The sequence below is a fragment of the Symphalangus syndactylus genome, chromosome 1 (assembly GCF_028878055.3).
Source record: "Symphalangus syndactylus isolate Jambi chromosome 1, NHGRI_mSymSyn1-v2.1_pri, whole genome shotgun sequence".
NCBI lineage: Eukaryota > Metazoa > Chordata > Mammalia > Primates > Hylobatidae > Symphalangus > Symphalangus syndactylus.
In genome coordinates this window covers 151068391-151083354 of record NC_072423.2, presented here as the reverse complement: position 1 = coordinate 151083354, position 14964 = coordinate 151068391, and the positions used below count along the sequence as shown (strand labels likewise).

Below are 14964 nucleotides of genomic sequence, written 5' to 3'. Positions count from 1 at the left end.
TAGTTTTACTTTCATCCTTTTTGTGTCTTTGAGTGTAAAGTGTGTCTTTTGTAGACAGCATATAGTTGAATTATGTTTTAAAATTTTAATCCATTCTGTCAATCTATGTATTTTAATTGGAGTGTTTAATTCATTGAAGTTTAATGCAATTACTGATGAGATAGGATTTATTTATGCTATTTGGCTGTATTCTATGTATCTTTGTCTTTTTTGTTTTTCTGTTACTGCCTTATTTTATGTTAAATATTTTTTCAAGTAACATTTTAATTTCCTTGCCATTTATTTTCCTCTATGTTTTTGAGTTATTTGCTTATTGGTTGTCGTGGGGATTACAGTTAACATCTTAATTTATAACAATCTAATTCAGATTAATACCAACGTAATAATATGCAAAAACTTTGCTCCTATGTAGCTCTGTTCCATTCCTTCTTTACTCTTATTGTCACGTACTACCTCTTTATACATTGTGTGCTTTTCAACATAGGTTTATAACAGTTTTATGCTTTTGTCATTTAAATCAGATAGAAAAAAGAGTACATTTATCCCATTTTAAATGTTTTAGAAATGCTTAAGAATATTTAAAAAATTAAACTATATTACATGTTTTAAAATACATTTATACTATTTGTGAAATATTCACTTCTGCAGTTACCTTACTCCTATATTTCTTCATTGATTTGATTTACTGTCTAGTGTCTTTTCATTTCAGCTTGGTGGAAAAGTTCCTTTATTTCTTGTAGAGCAGGTCTGCTAGTAATGAACTCTGTTTTTATCTAGAATGTCTTAATGTCTCCTTCATTTTCAAAGAATAGTTTTGCTGACTTAGAATTCTTGGTTGACAGTTATTTTCCTTTCAGCTCTTTGACTATGTTATCCCACTGCTTCCTGGTCTCCATGGTTTTCAATGAGAAATCAGCTGTTAATCTTACTGAGGATTCCTTGCACATGATGAGTCACTTCTCCAATGCTGCTTTCAAGATTCTCTTTAGTCTTTGGCTGTTAACAGGTTATTGATTTTGAATTACAAATCCACTGTTAGTCTGCCCACATTTCATCATCCCTATTTGAAAGGACAGCACTGGACTCTTTTGTCAGTGCTTTAATTCAATGCTTATGATATCTCTGTAGCATTTTTTTTGATCTATTAACCTTGTGGTTTAGTAGTATGTGGTTTTGTCTTTCACTGTTGTATTACTTAATAGAACTTCAGAGTGATATTTATGTGATCTGTTCCCATAACTTATTCACTTAATAGATTTGTTGAACACCTGTATATGGAAGGCTCTGTGCAAGACTTTCAGTTTTCTTAGATAAGTGACACATGATCCTAATTGTGAAGATGACACATTTGATTGGCAGAGCTCAAATACTTAAGTAATTACTATGCAATTAGGATGAAGGTATACTATGTGCATAAACATAGTAGTTTGGAAGCAAAGAGTAGGAAGTCACTGATTTTCATATGTGGTAAATGAGCAACCTGAGGAGATTAGATAGATTAGCAGTTTGAGACCTTGAGTTATCTAAATTAGAAAGTGACAGAATCAAGGACTAGAAGTCACTCTTCTGGGTTCTTTCTATGAAACGATGATTCTAGAATGTGGCTCTCTTCTATGTTCAAGCATCATAGGTAAAAATGATTTCTTAAGCCAGGTAAGTGTGTGAAGCACAGACTGGCTATTTTGCTTCAAAAGGTGTTTATGGTAAAAATAAAAGCAAACAGTACTTACTTATGCTTATTATATTGTATTAATATGAATTCAGTAAACAAGTGACTGTGTTGGAACTTGAGGTGTCAAAATATGAAAAGATACTTACTCTTATTAAATTTACCTTAGAGGTTTTATTTTCCTTTTTATTGTTATTTGTTTTATTAAAAGAACTCTTCTGCCCCCTACATCTGTAGTAAAATTTTGAATAGGTACAGTTTGTATTAGAGCCTCCTTAAAAATAAAGTTACAAATCAATCAAAACTATATTCATTCTCCATAGGATAAAGCATGGCATTTCTGGGCATACAGTTTTAATTTTAATCTGCATGCCTCCGTTTCTATTCTCCCATGAGTCTTTGCAGCAGGACAAGGAAAAGCAAGTCTTATAAAAAGAAATACAGTATGTGGTGCTTACTAAAGTTACATACATCTCTTCTCACAGGAGAAATTTGATTTATTGCAGGTTGTGCATATGTCGCATATGGACATTTCTAGGGAACAGATTCCTTATTGCCGAGCAGTGAATGGCTTCCAGTACTCCATTATTGCTCCGGGAACATGTTAGTAATAATTATGAAAGGTAGGATACCATGAAATCTGTAAGGTGATTTGGCAGAAGTCGATGCCGTTGGTGCCAGGATTTGGGTACCGTACCACGGTTTCCTGTTTTCAAATGTATTAATTGATCCGCAAAGGACATCTTTTGGAGACAAGAATTCAGACAGACTGGCACAGCCTGGACCTCCGCCAAGACTGCTCGGAAGGTTGCCATACTGGGAGCAAAAGAGTGAGAGAGAGAAAGAGGGAGAGAGAGAGGCAGAGGGAGAGCTGAGGAAAGAAAAAAAGGCAAGACTTGGCACAGCTCAGTCAAATCAGCTTCTTTTGTCTGCTTTCTCGGCTTGAGCTTCAGGAAAGAAAACCGTCCTGGGGTACAGAAAAACTCAGAACTTTTTGGTTTTCAAACTTAGAAGGCTTTTTAAGTCTCTTGGGCTATTTGAAAGTGTTGGTACATACAATGACGTTTAGTCACCAGTATTAAGGGAAATAAAAGCCTTTTTCAAAACGAAGCTTCCACAGTGTCCATGCATTTGGGAAATACTATATTTGATTTTTTGCATGTATGATTATACCATGAGAGACAGGATTAATATAGAAGATGGCAAGGCAAATTTCTAATTAGAGGGAGTATTAATTTTCTACAAAATAAAGTTTGTTCATCAATACAAACCTGCTTTCAAATCAAATCAGAAAGACATCCTTCGGAATGTGTTCAGAACGTAAGTTTTTAGATTTTATTTTATTTTTAGACATTTATAGACATTAACTTTTCAAGGAGCCTTTCTAAGATTTTATGCAGCCCAGCCAGGAAGTCAGAGTAAAAGTTGTTTTATCCATGTGTTTAAGAAAACGTTTTCTTAAAGCAACAGCTTTTATTTCTGCTGCTTCATGCTGTCCTAAACTACATCCCCCAGCAATTAGTGACAACACTGAAGACCAGAAAGGCAAGCTGAAGACACCAGACTTCGCTTGAAGGGCAAACAAGAAATGTGAGCTTGGTCATTATTTTTTTGTGTGTCTTTGCTCTGAACCATTTTTGGGAGGTGGGTGGGGAGGTGTCTATGTCTAAGAGATGTATGTGATTAGTGAATTCTCATTGTGAGAAGGAAATGATGAAAGGTGATTTTTATGATGTTGGCAGAAATGGCTGGGAATGGTAGAGAATAGAAATTTAAATCTTTTGGAGAAGAAGTGGTGAGCTGTGTTTGCAATACTTGGAGAAAAATTCCTTATTTTTGGTTGATTAGATTTTATAATTAAACGATTACTGTAGCCTGGCTCTCTCAAAATATTTTGAGTAGAAGAAAAATTTAGCAAGTTTACCGATTTTCTTTTTAATACTACCTGGTGTTTTACTTAGATGTATACTTTATATCTAATTTCTGAACAATAAATCCTTCCTATTAGGCCTGATTATGATTGGATTGTGATAGTTCTGTTCTTAAAAATCAGCATTATTGTAGGAGAGGTTAACTGTAAGGCATGTGTTACTGTGGACCACCCTCATTGTAAGTATTCTGTTTTTAAAGAGAGTTTGACTTGTAGGGTTAGGTTATGACTTCCTATAATCATGTATTTTCTTATTATTTTATATGCTGAAAGAATACAGGAAAATTATATCTATTCACATAAGTACTCATCATTTTGGGCAGTATAAAAGACTGCCCCTGGATCTGTGCTTTTGTTTTGACTATGTAATCATTGATTTGTTAGTCCTTCGACAATAAAAACCTGTCTATAGCTTTCCATTATTGCGCGCCTTAAATGATCAATTGTTTCAGATGTTTTTTTGTAAAATTATAGTGACACATCAGCAATCCTGAAAATGGCATTTAATATATAAATATGATTGAAAAATATATGAAATCTAACAGAGGTGTTTGAACAGTTAAGCTTAAGTATATTCTTCAACTTTTTAATTAATCAACATTTTGATTTTCAGTAAAATGAAATCACTTAACGTTTATGTGTGTTGCCAAAATGACAACCTTTGTTTAATAACCTCCTTTATACACTACCTCGCTGATACTCCTAAAATGGACGCCAAGACATGAAAGACATGCTGATAGGCACTGGGAAGGAAATGTTTGCCTGACTGCAGTCTTCCTTTTTGAATTGATTACAGGATCATTCATGCCTATACTAAAAACAACAATATATGAAACAAAAAGAAAGTTCAGCAAATAAGTTTAAATTAGAGCTTCATTTTAATACTGACCGTCTTATTGCCGATTTATATTTACTTGCATTTACTTCTTAAACATTTAACATAACTTCTTGCCATTTAGGTTTGCTAAATATATAACTTATTTAATTTTTAAGTCCATTTTTTCTTGAAGTTAAAATAATTTTTGCTAGCTGATTTCTTAACTTCTTTGCAGCGAACTCAGAACAAACTTATATCCAAACTATTTCATGTCCAATTATTTTCTAACAGTATGATCAAAAGTAGGTGAATTAAATATGTCAGAATACACCTTAAGAAATATTAAATTTTTTGGTACTGGTAAAACTACATTTTACAGTGTGTATTAAACTTAAAATTTGATAAATATTAGCTGTTATAGTCACTGAAGTTTCTTAACAATAGATTCTCTCTGGCCTACTCATTCCATAGCTTAAAATTTTTGAGAGAAAATCTCCTATAAAGATGTTCCTTGTAAACCGGATATAATAGACACGTCTTTGTGCAAGCTTTTTTTTAAAAAAAGTGTGATTAAGAAGTTGCGTTGATAACGTTTTTTTAAAAAGACATTTAGTTGTAACATAATGCATGCTTCTTTACTTTTAGACCTTTTGTACTACAAACACATTGACATTTAGGTTATTAACTATTTCCATATTAGTATTAGTATTTCAAATCTTATTTTAAAGTATATAAATACTAGTGGTTTAATTGTAAATGAACTGTATCTCAGTTCATATTTATTGTCGTTTGAATTGTATAATATTTCGAAGTAAAATTATTAAGGTAGAAAGGCATTAATATTTAACTGCTACTTGAAGCCTATTATTAAATTCCATTTTGATGTATGTACCTGAACATAGAAGCACATTATTCTACAAATTAATGCGAACTTCTCAGGGACCGTTAGTCCAGTATTTGATAATTACTCGCTCATTTATTCATTTATTCAACAAATGTTTATTGAGCACTCACTTAAATATGCTAATATTTTATTGATAGAGTTATTTTGGGTAACGGGGAGGGAAGAGGGAATAGATTTAAAATAAAATTTAAACGCCTGGATAGAAAAAGGCATTATTATAAGGAGATTTATTTCAACAAAATATGTTCACTTTTCTTGCACAATACACATATTGTAGATTGTGATTATAAAAAATCAGGAGATTAGTTGTATTACACGTAGCTGTAAGAATCTTGTTTTATGACTATTTTGGTTGTTACATTGTATTGGCCAGAAAACTTGAGTTGTTCAAGTCTTCTGACAGACATGTAAAATAAGCAATTCAGGAAGGAAGAAACTGAGATTGAGCCACTGCTCACATGCTAGATCTTACATATGTCAAAGCAGGTATAATTGAACCTTTGAAGATGTGGCTGCAACGTAAACAACAGTGGCCTGTTTATGTGGGATTTTTTTCTTTCCTTTGTTTTCCGTTCTGAGACAAAGGAGGAAGATAAGGCCCATCCCACATCCTGAGGCCAGCATGGCCCTTTGAAAGAAGGTTTCCTAGGGGGTGTGGTGTATTTTAAATGGACCTATCAGTTCACTTTCTATGTTCTAGTGGTTCGTGTGTGTGTATGTGTGTGAGTGAGAGAGAGAGAGAGAGAGAGTGCATTTAACTCAGTGGCCTAACTTTATTCCATGCAGTTGTTCTCTGATACAAAAAGAAGGCATAGGTTCATCTTTGAAGAGGAGATAAAAGTCATGTGATCCAAGGAGATGAGCTTGTAGGCTGCTTTGGTGGCCCAGGCATGAGGCAGAGCTGGTGGCCCATGGAATGGAGATGAGAAGTGTCTCAGCTGCGGGTATACACTGCTGAGGTCATTCAGCAGATACTCCCAGAGGACTCGCTGTGTGCCAGGCAAAAGATAGAATTGCTGCCCACAGGAGTTCCTAGTGTAGTTGGGTAAAGGAGAGGAATAATTGATGAATGTAGGTACCTTTTCAGGTTACCAAATATCTTCGCCTGTTACTCCACGTAATGCAAGCAGCCATGCTGGGCAGAGGGACTAGTACACAATGGCCACTTAATAAGTATTCATGGAAGAAATAAACCGAGTGGTGAACCAGAGTATTATCTTCTTGAGTCTTATTTGACTAAGAGAGTGTTTTTTCCTTCATGGATGGAAAATCAAAAAGCACTGTGCTTTCTTTATCTTGTTTCTCTGTTGCTGGTTATGGGTTTAGAGGGGTGCAGCAGAGGGCCACATTATTTTTGACCATATTAGGCTCTCTTGAGGTCACCTTTGGAGACGATATAAAACTAGGACTTGCCTGGTGTGGGGTGGCCTTGGACACCTGCTTTCTCTCTGGCCAGCCCTCCGTTGTCTTGCATTCCCTCTGTCCTCATTTTCCCAAAGGATCCCATATTGTACCTTAGGACTTGGTGGTTTGGCCTGAGCATGCAGCAGGCCAGTGGAGTGCCCAGTGAGTTTAAAGTGTTTCTTTTGAGGGGAGGACAAAGGCAGAGGGGATGGAGACAGAGAAGGTGGTGAGGGCAGTTGTGCAGAGCTGACGGCACTGCCCAGCAAGCAGCTTCAGTCCTGTTGTAGCTGCAGCACCAGGGATCTGTGAGGGAGCGAGGGTGAATGTGGGGTCCTGGATTAGACTGCAGTATCAGCAACCGCAGGCATTGAGAGGGCATAACGTGTTACTGGGGGGCTGCATGAGGGGATGTAAATAGGTTGCTGAGTCCAGTTCATGTTGAACAGTGTCTTTCTCGGTCTTTCTCCAGGGAGGTTTTGAGGCCCAGGAGAGGGAGAGGCAGAGTCAGGATCATTGTGTATAGTTCTGTGTCCAAGGTGGTGAGGGGCTGGAATTTAGCCTCTGCTTTGCTGCCCAAGCCCTGTGCCTTGATCTGCTGCAGGAAGGTACCAAGTCCCCATTGTGTTTGTGGAGGTCCTGGGGTGCATACAGGCTTGGAACTGGAATAGCAGGTATTGGGAGAAGGTCAAAGGTCTGTGGCCAGGGAGGGCAGTGTTCCAGTATCTGACCATGGAGTTTAGGGGGCTAGGGGATGTGATCAGAAGTGTTCTAGAGAACATGGTGAAACAGGGAAGGATGAGTAAGTAGATATTTAGATCAAGTGAAAGAAAAGGTTCTGAGAGTACTGGAGTTTATTCTGAAACTCATCAGATTCTGAATAATGGTACCACCTCTGCAAAGCACGACTTAAAAGTTTGGCCGTGAGTTGTGCTCAGGTTATTTTATTTCTCCAAAAGCAGGCAGAAAGTGAAAAAAGTTACCTGTGCGTTTTCTGTATTCCACGTGATCAGAGGAGATGAACATTTTCTTCTCTTACAGTTAAGAATTTCTCAGTCTTATACAATTAGAATACCCCTTATGTGTGGATCTGGAGGTTTTGTGCAAAATATTGAAGAATTAGTCCCTCTGGAGTGATGCCATTCTTTTATGCTTGTCTGTCAATGTCATTTATACCTCTTTTCCTATTAGCCCTTCTAAGTTATTGTACCTCATCTGAAAAGATCACATTGTTCTCAAAGACCCAGGAGCGTTTCACCTTAGCTGTATTCATGGGAAAGCTGCCTTTGAAACAGATAGTCCTTTACCATCTTGGGTTAGAGATAATGTTCCTCAGCATCGCTCCAAAGTGAGTTTGAATTTTGACTCAATTTTTTGGTTGTAGGACTTTGGCCAACTTATGTAAACCTAATTTCTTCATTTGTAGAACAGGGATCATGGTATTTCCCTCACACGATTTTGGGAGGAGAAATAAGGAAATACTTGCAAAGCTCTTAGCATAGTGTCTGGTATGTAGTAAATACTTAATAAATGGTAGATATTATTTGCTTTTTAGAAAATTTTTTTTTGATTTTTAGAAATGGTGATAAAATATGCATAACACGTATTTTTCCGTCTTAACCATTTTTAAGTGGTATCAGGTACATTCACATTGTTATGCTGCCATTACCGTCATCAAGCCACAGAAGTCTTTTCATCTTGCAAAACCAAAATTCTGTACCCATAAACAATAACTTTCTATTCTTCCCTTCACCGAAGCCCACAACAGAATCGTGGTAACCATGATTCTGTTTTCTGTCTCTATGAATTTGGCTACTTCAGGTACGTCATATAAGTGGAATCTTACAGTGTTTGTCCTTTTGTGACTGGCTTCTTTCACTTAGCATAATGTCCTCGGGATTCATACATGTTTTACCATGTGTCAGAATTTCCTTCTTTTATAAGGCTGAATAATACTCCATTGTATGGACAGACCACATTTTCTTTCTCCATTCATCTGCCAGTGGAAACTTGGGTTGCTTCCACCTTTTGGCTATTGTGAATAATGGTGCTATGAACATGAGTGTACAGATATCTATTTGAGCTCCTGTTTCCAGTTCTTTTGGGTGTATCCCCAAAAGTGGAATTCTGGGTTGACAGTTTCTTTTTTTCAGCGCAACTTCAGCTGTATCCCCTTCTTTTGCCTTTGTGGTTTCTGATGAGAAATCTGCTGTCATTTGAATTGTTTTGACCTTCAGCTAAGATGTCCTTTTTCTCTCACTACTTTCAAAATCTTCCTCTGTCCTTAGTTTTCAAGGAGTGTGTTATGTTGTGCGTTTTTGTGGATTTCTCTGGGTGTATCCTGTTTGGGGATCATTCACCTTCTTGAATATGTAGGTTTATGTCTTTTGCTAAATTGGGGAAGTTTTCAGGCATTATTTCCTTGAGTACTTCTGCAGGTATACCCTCTTTCTCCTTTCCTTCCAAGACTTGGAGGATGTGAATGTTAAAACTTTGTTATAGTTCTACCACTGCTTGATATGGATTATTCTTTGAGTCTGTTTTCTCTTTACTGTTCAGATTGGGTAATTTGTATTGTTCTTACCTTTAGATTCACCTATTCTTTCCTGTCATCTTCATTCTGCTGTTCAGCTCACAGGGTGAGTTTTAATTTCAGTTATTGTATTTTATCTGCTATGTCTTTACTGAGACTTTCTGTTTTTAAAATTTGTTTCCTGCCCATTTTTAGTTGTTTGTGGAAACATGTTTATAATGGCTACTTTCAAATCCTTGTCAGATAATTCCAACATCTGTGCCATCTCAATGTTGGCATCTCTTGACTGTCTTTTCTCATTTAAATTGAGGTTTTCCTGGTTCTTGGTATGATAAATGATTTTGATTATATCCACGCATGTTGGGTACTATGCTATGAGACTGGATTTTATTTAAGCCTTCTGTGTTAACAAACCTTCTCCGACACTGTGCTAGTAGGGGAAAGGGGGGCACTCTCTCATTTCTGCGAGGTGGGGGAGTAGGAGGGTACCTTATTGCTAGGTGAGGGTGAAATTCAGGCTACCCATAGTTGATACTGTTATTTTTATTGTTAGTTTTGTACTTGGTGCAGTAACCTGGACAGTGTCTGAGCTGTGTATTCCTTAAATTTAGCTTATGTTGTTGGTGCTACGTGTGTTTTTGATAACTTGTTTAATGATAGTTACATTCTCAAATTAGGGACTGAGCCTTCTTTAATCACTAGCTACCAAGAGATTAGTATGTGTTTACCAGTAGCACATTGAATAAAAGAATATAAGAGATGACATTATAGTTTCTACTTTATTAATTTAGAAAATTTATTTTTAAAAGGAGAGAATACCCTACCTGGGTAAGATTTCCATTTTTTTTTCTTTGTTATTAACGTGCGAGGTTTTATCAGACTTTTGCAACTTATTTTTAGAAGAGGTCGGTATATTAAAAATAGTCAGAAGAAACAGATTTGACTGAAGACTTTAAAAATGTCAGTGATAAAGTATTCAATTTCATTTGTGAATTCAAACCTGTAGCTTCAGGTCAGTAACACAGATCTTAAAGATGATGCATATAACTTTGGAATAATATATTGTCAGGATTCTTACTGGTCATCTGTGCTGTAGCACTGACAGTGTGAGATCCCAGTTTTGCATCACTTACTATCTGGATAATCTTGGGAAAATCTCCAAAATTCTAAAGGTTGACTTTTCCTATAAGTGAAGTGGCTGTCATAATACCTATATCAAAGGGTTGTTCAGAATATTAAATGAGATAATGTGCCTGAAAGCAATTTAGCTGATAGGTATCACAAACATGGGAGATAATTATCTAGTTTAGTTTCTCCAGACACATGAGGGTGATGGATAAAGATAGTGTACCTAATTCTGTATGCTTTTCAACTGTGCATTCCAATAGACTGTGTTATATATGTATATATTTAAAATGCTTTAAAATTGTTTAAATATGGAAGACCTTCAAACATATAGCAAAGTATTAAATAAAATAGAATGAATAGACATATACCCATTATCCAGAAGTGACAAATGTCATATTTATTTTCCTCAGATGTTAAAAAAAAAAAAAAAAAAAAGGATATAACTAAAGCCTTATTCTCTCACTTCTGAAATTGGGGTAGAACACTTTCATGTGCATTTTTGTGGAATTACCGCATATACATGTAGCCATAAACAATATATTTTACATGTTTAAAAACTTAGATAAAACATTTTATACTGTTGCTATCCTTTTGCAAATGAAATTAGATATTTCTGAGCATTATCTCTATTGCTCATGCAGGTTTAAGGCTGTAGAGTGTCTCATTTTAGCGTAGCCATTCTTCTGTGGATAGGCCTGTAGAGATCTGCCTTGTGCTACCATGCTGTCATGACCCTCCTACACATCTGGGTGATCTCTAGGGGAGGACTTAGAAATGGAGCCCAGTTTCTAAATATTTCAACTTTACTCAGTAATGCCACACCATCCTCCCAAGTATTTGTACTGTGAACCCAAAAGTGTCTGAGACGGGTCTCAATCAATTTAGAAAGTTTATTTTGCCAAGGTTAAGGATGCATCTGTGACACAGCCTCAGGAGGTCCTGACATGTGCATAGGGTGGTTGGGGTACAGCTTGGTTTTATACCTTTTAGGGAGACATAAAACACATCAATCAATACATGTAAGATGTATGCTGGTTTGATCTGGAAGGGCAGGACAACATGAATCAGGGGCTTCTAGGCCATAGGTAGATATAAAAATTTTGATTGGCAACTGGTTGAAAGAATTATCCTCAATAAGAAGGAATGTCTGGGTTATGATAAGGGGAGACCAAGGTTTTATGCAGATGAAGTCTCCTGGTAGCAGGTTTCAGAAAGAATAGATTGTAAATGTTTCTTATCAGACTTAAGGTCTGTGTTGATATTAACGCTGGCCTGCTTTTCCTGAATTCCAAAAGGGATAAGGATATAATGAAGTAAGTCCAACCCCCCTTCACATCATAGCCTGAACTGGTTTTTCAGGTTGACTTTGGAATGCCCTTGACCAAGAGAAGAGGTCCATTCAGATAGTTGAGGGGGGCTTAGAATTTTATTTTTGCTTTACAGTACCCATTCCTGTGCTAGAGGATCAATGTTCTTGTCTCATTGTATCTTCACCAACAGTTGGTAGTACCAGACTTTAAAATTCTTGTCAATCTCATGGGCAAGAAATATTTTGCTGTTATTTTTATTGGTATAGCTGATTGCTTAGTGAGATTGGATATCTCTTTATATTGGCAATTTAGATTTCCTTTTCTGTGCATTCTCTATTCATATCCTTTGCACAGTATTCCTTTGAGTTGTTTTATTCTTACTAATTTGTAGCATATTAACTAATCTTTTGTTATGCTGATTGAAAATACCTTCTCAATCTTTTTTTTTTATTTTATTTTCCTTATGGCAACTTTGGAAATGAACTATGGAATATGCTTGAAAAATGGGAATGTTTTCATTTTTCATTTTCAGAAGTGATTTTAGTGATAATACATGCTTACAATCCATGCTTTCTGATGAGGCAGAGAGGGCTGATGGGACTAATTTCTTAGAATGCGTCAGAATTTTATCTCCTTAATTAATATCTAGAGGAAAAAGTTTCTTATTTTCCATGTAAACTTTTGGTCAACTTGAAATCTGAGGCAGATTCTTAGTTCCCAGGCATCAATCATTGAATTAAAGACTATTGTGGAATTTTACTCTCTTATTTGTGGGGACTGCTATAGCACACCGATAATATAGGCACATTCCCATTGCATCTGCAACGTTACCAAATAGGAGTTCTAGGGCCCTTAGAAAGAATGTTCTGTTGATCTGATTATAGTGCTTTCTATACAGTGAATAATCTCGGTGCAGTAAGCACTTTCTGCTTCTCCTAACCGGTAGTCTTGCTAACAAAATAACTTAATTGAGAAATGCACACTGTTGGGGCAAGTGGATTGAGTTGTGGCTGAGGCTCCTTGTGTATCCTTTGTTGTGCAATCAAGTAGCACTTATTCACCGACTTTGCTCATGCTGTCCCGTCTAAACAAAACCCACCTAATCTCCCAAATCACTTTGCAAAACAAAAGAACACACAGAAGATACAGAAACCAGGAGGACCAGGCGGCTGTGGAGTATTTTAGGCAGCGCTCCCTCTTTCCCTGCTAGTCACCATGTATATGAAACTGCTTTAGTAAGTATACATCTGTTTTAAAATTGGAATGGGAAAGGATGCTCTCTCCACAATCCTATAGGAACCCTCCTTGGTTGTTCAAACATTTGGCACCACTGCACGTCTGCTGATGGTTTGCCACAGTCGTAGGTGAGGTTCTAGGCAGCTATTAACAGCTGATGGAAGAGTGGGCTTGTAAACCCAAACGTGGAAGTCAGACCTTGAGGTCTGGATCTCACAGACTTGCCTTTCTTAAGGACAGTGGCCATACGCTTTGCTCAGTCAATTACAGTAGGCCTTATTATACTTGTTTGCCATTTACTGCAGGGAGTGAGCCTCCCTTCAGCATATAGGAACCAGTGAAGTGTCCTCTCATTGGCTAGCTTTGATATTTCCTTCTTTCTCCACTTAAGAATTCTTTGCTGGAATCAGCATTTGGCTGCAGTCACCATCTCTGCACCATTCCTCTACTGTTTAAAAGTTTTAAGGAAAACTTCAATAAAGAGTGTATGAAAATAATGACTGTTGTTTAATTACAAACCCTGTTTCCTCTAGGTTATCTAAGTCAGTGCAACTCTGTGAGAGAGCCTGGCAGACACACACACCACACACGTTTCAGGTGAGGAAATAGAGGCCCAGAGAAGTGAAGTGCTTGGCCTTCTTAGTAGCAATGCTAGAGCTTAAATCAAGTCCTCTGCTTCCAGATTTGTTGTGCTTCTCACGATTTCACATTTGTTCACTCTGTCATGGGACCACCAGGAGAATAGCAAGTTGCTGCTTTTATAGTAGCCCCTCCATACACCCTTGGGACTGTGTCCTTAGGTCAGTCCTTCTGTCCACCACCCACCCACCTACCTACCCACTCACACACCCACCCACCTAACTCCCCACCCACCTACTCCTCCCCTCCACACACCTACCCACCTAACTACCCACCCACCTACCCCTCTCCTCCACCCACCTACCCCTCTACCCACCTACCCATCCACCTATCCCATCCATCCACCCTCCCACCCACCTACCCAACCATCTACCCCATCCATCCATCCATGCAGCTGTCAGCCCATTATTCATTTAGTCTCTGAGTCCCTCAGTGCTGAGTAATGAGGCCACATCATGGATAGAACACAGATAACCCCTGCCATCACCCAGTTGATGGTACAGTGGTGAAGGACTACAGACCAGTAAATGTGGCCAAGCACAGTGACTGTTAGGAGAGGAGAAAGGATCCTGCTTTTCCTCACCTTCTTGTCCCTCTGCAACTCAGGGGGAATCAAAATTCACATTTTTTAGAGAACATGGATCTCTCAGAATATGAGAGTTTCATGAGTGTTTTTTTAAATGTAACACTGAGTATAGCGCTCTGAAAAATAAACACTGTAGAGTTTTAGTGTCTTAGAGGTCATTTAGTTTGCGTCCTTGTAACCAAACCAATGACAATCTCCTTTTTTGACCTCCTGAGAAGCAGGTGCTAGAATCTCTGGGCAGCAGTCCCTGTGGTGCTCGTACTCAGTGCCTAGAAAAGAGGTACATAATGAGATATTCTGTGCATCTCTGACTCAGAACATTCCTATTTCATCTTCCACCTGGATTCCTTCTAATTCTTTGCAATAACAGATCAGCGTAGTTGAGTTTTGTTTAGCTATTTCTGGATGTAAGCATTTTTAAAAAAGGAAAAAGAAGCAAAAGAAAACCACAAAAACCCAACATGCTGTTTAAATAAAGAAAAATGAGTTTTACTTCCAAGAGAGCTTTTGCCATTTTCTTAATGCTTATTCTCTTTCTGAGAGCTCATTATGGAACAGAGTGTGACAGTAGTTTACCATGGTGAGCCTGTCTTGTCCGGGCCAGGGGATGAATTAGAGCACTGAAAAAGGCCAGAGGAGTGGGCAGAACTGTACCTAAATTATCCCCGGATATTGCTAAGTGATTCTACTTTTTCAAAGACCTCCAGAGAGAGCATCCCTAACCTCCTTTAGTTTGCCTTTACACTGTTTAATAGCCTTTGCTGTCAGGAAATTCTTCCTCATATTTAACCTAGCTGTCCCTTGCCACCAA

At 37.4% G+C, this 14964-nt stretch overlaps 1 protein-coding gene across 12 annotated transcripts in view; it reads left to right on the top strand.

The window, feature by feature from the left end:
* Positions 1-14964, top strand: part of MSRA (methionine sulfoxide reductase A) — a 376185-nt gene that overhangs the window by 39425 nt on the left and 321796 nt on the right. For 2 of the 12 annotated variants that reach the window (XM_055288689.2, XM_055288723.2), the window contains exons 1-2: positions 2351-2989; positions 3185-3259. The exons of 5 other annotated variants lie outside the window; for them this stretch is intronic. Coding sequence is in view for 1 of the 7 variants with exons in the window: in XM_055288678.2 (XP_055144653.2) it covers positions 2977-2989 (13 nt within the window). In the remaining 6 variants the exon portion in view is untranslated. Of the gene's footprint in view, positions 1-2347; positions 2990-3047; positions 3260-3336; positions 3465-9331; positions 9361-14964 lie in introns of those variants that run through there. 5 more of the 12 variants (XM_055288706.2, XM_055288678.2, XM_055288713.2 and 2 more) reach the window with 5 other exon arrangements.